Below are 2,836 nucleotides of genomic sequence, written 5' to 3' on the forward strand. Positions count from 1 at the left end.
CCTCTCATTGTAACTGTCGATGCTGGAAAGATAACTCAGCAGTCATAAACGGTATCTCAGCCAACCCTCAAATTAGAATGATTAAATAACCGACTAAACCGAACCGAACCGAAAAAATAATTTTTCCCAATTTGGTATTTTTGTATTGGTATGTTTGCCTAGTTTTCTTATATTCGGCTTATTTCGGTTATATTATGCTAATCTACCTAATTACAATATATTTTGGGTTATTTATTGTTAGATATTCATCTAACCAACCCATAACCGGAAATAACCAAAAATTAATTTCAAAATTTTAAAAAAATTTTTAAAAAATTAATTTCAAAATGGTAATCATATTAGTATATCCATATTACCACCTTAATCCAAACACATTATATCCAAAACCAAACTATTATATTAAAAACAAATAATGTTACCTCATCTAACCCTAAACCCTAAACCCTAACCCAAACCCTAACCCCTAAACAACATGTTTTGGTATGTTTGACTCATTTTGATCAGAATGTGTAAAAATCACTTTTTTGTCTATAATTATANATTATTATTTTTATTGGTTATAATAATAGTAATATTCATTTTGCCATTCTAAATTTTAATTTTGAGTTATAATAACCTTATTTTACAAATATCTCATAACTCAGCCGTTTAAGTCAATAACCCAGCCACTACTTAGTCAAATTACTGGCCCCTTCTTTAATAATAAATAAAAATACATAATAAATTTGAATTTATTTTTAATAATAAATCGTTTAAAATATTTTTATTAAGCGTATGGATGATAACAAGAAACATAATTATTGTTTGCGTCTCCCCAACAACCCTTTTTGCATTCCCAAGCGGGTATATAATAAATTAATAAGGTGGCTGTCGGATAACTCAGCCGTAACACCATTATTATGGCCGTTGCATAAGTCAGCCATAACAAAGTTGTTAATTTAACTGACTATCCTAAGTCAGTCGTGTAAAGAACACAACTCAGCCTTCAAGTATATTACTGTCAAACGACGTCGTTCGATATATTGTTTTAGTATAAATTAAGGGATTTGGTGTGATTTATTGCTTCAGTAATCGAGATCGAGTCAAGATGATGGCAAATAGAGATATATACGGCGGCAACTCCAGGGCTGATGAGAAAACTGCTTCTGAAGCACTAGCTGAGGTAGATCTCTAGACTATCTGAAATCTCAAAGCATTATCTTAATATTGTGTTTGTGGAACTGTAGGAACTGAATCGTAATGAAATAAATATGAAAATGAGGTACGGCGAAATCCGGAGGCGAGACAAGGGCGTTCCAATCGGGTGTAATTGCGGTGCGGTGCTTCTCGTTGCCACTTCTAATGATCCTACCACGAGAGGAGAACGTTATTTCAGTTGTCCGTATGACATCACAGATGTAAAGATTTTTGTACTCTTATTGTTGAGTTTTGTGTTCTGTTTCTGACTTTTTTTTTAGTCTAATATGAATTATGTACTATTTGTAAGGGTCCCGGTCAAGGCTGCGGTTTCAGGAAGTGGTGGACTGATGCAGTGCGCGAAGAGTTTAGGGTTACTCAGGAGGAGAAGAATGAGATGAAGCAGGACTTGGATGCAACCAAGAAGCGCATCGAGATTCAAGAAGAAATGATCTTGTATTTGGAAAAGAAATATGACGCGCTGGAGAAGAAGTTTGAGAGCTTGAACAAGTATCTGTGAGATTAGTCAAGCTCCGTTGTTTTTTTTTTTTTTTTTTGGAATTGATATGAACTTTCTATGTTGTGGTGTTTTATCAATCTATTTTAATAACTCAGTCATGATTAATTATAACTCAGTCATCATTAATTATAACTCAGCCGTCATAGACGATATCTCAGCCAACCCTCAAACTAGAATGACTAAATAACCGACTTAACCGAACCGATCGATAAAATAAATTTTCCAATTTGATATTTTTGAATTGGTATGTTTAATTAACTAAACCGAACTGACCGATAAAATAAAACCCCTTCGACGACTCAGGGTCCTAGATGAGAAAAAGAAAAAACCGTCCGAATTCANACATACCGGAACTCGAAGACGAGACGGCTTAGACGGAAACGAACAAGACTAGCGAGACAAAGAGAAAAAAGAGCAAATGAGGATATCGAGCGAGGACGGCGAGAGATGACGGCGGGAGAGTAGAAAAAGACAGATTATCGCCGGCGGAATTAGGGTTAGATTTCGCCGACGATAGGGACAGAGAGTTTTTTTTTTCGCGGTTTAAAAACCGTTCACTTTCCCTCTCATTGTAACTGTCGATTCTGGAAACATAACTCAGCAGTCATAAACGGTATCTCAGCCAACCCTCAAATTAGAATGATTAAATAATTGACTAAACCGAACCGAACCGAAAAAATAATTTTTCCCAATTTGGTATTTTTGTATTGGTATGTTTGCCTAGTTTTCTTATATTCGGCTTATTTCGGTTATATTATGCTAATCTACTTAATTACAATATATTTTGGGTTATTTATGGTTATATATTCATGTAACCGACCCATAACCGGAAATAACCAAAAATTAATTTCAAAATTTTTAAAATTTATTTTAAAAATTAATTTCAAAATAGTACTCATATTAGTATATCGATATTACCACCTTAATCCAAACAAATTATATCCAAAACCAAACTGTTATATTAAAAACAAATAATGTTACCTCATCTAAACCCTAAACCCTAAACCCTAACCCTAACCCTAACCCTAACCCTAACCCCTAAACAACAGGTTTTGGTATGTTTGACACATTTTGATCAGAATGTTTAAAAATCACTCTTTTTGTCTATAAATATTATTTTTATTGGTTATAATAATAATA

General features: G+C 33.5%; 1 protein-coding gene across 1 annotated transcript; it reads left to right on the forward strand.

The window, feature by feature from the left end:
• Positions 1,236 to 1,734, forward strand: LOC104771330. Its single transcript, XM_010495846.1, has 2 exons — positions 1,236 to 1,397; positions 1,487 to 1,734. Exons 1-2 carry the CDS (start codon positions 1,251 to 1,253, stop codon positions 1,694 to 1,696), a joined length of 357 nt encoding a protein of 118 aa, XP_010494148.1. The 5' UTR covers positions 1,236 to 1,250; the 3' UTR covers positions 1,697 to 1,734.

This window comes from Camelina sativa, chromosome 20 (assembly GCF_000633955.1).
Source record: "Camelina sativa cultivar DH55 chromosome 20, Cs, whole genome shotgun sequence".
NCBI lineage: Eukaryota > Viridiplantae > Streptophyta > Magnoliopsida > Brassicales > Brassicaceae > Camelina > Camelina sativa.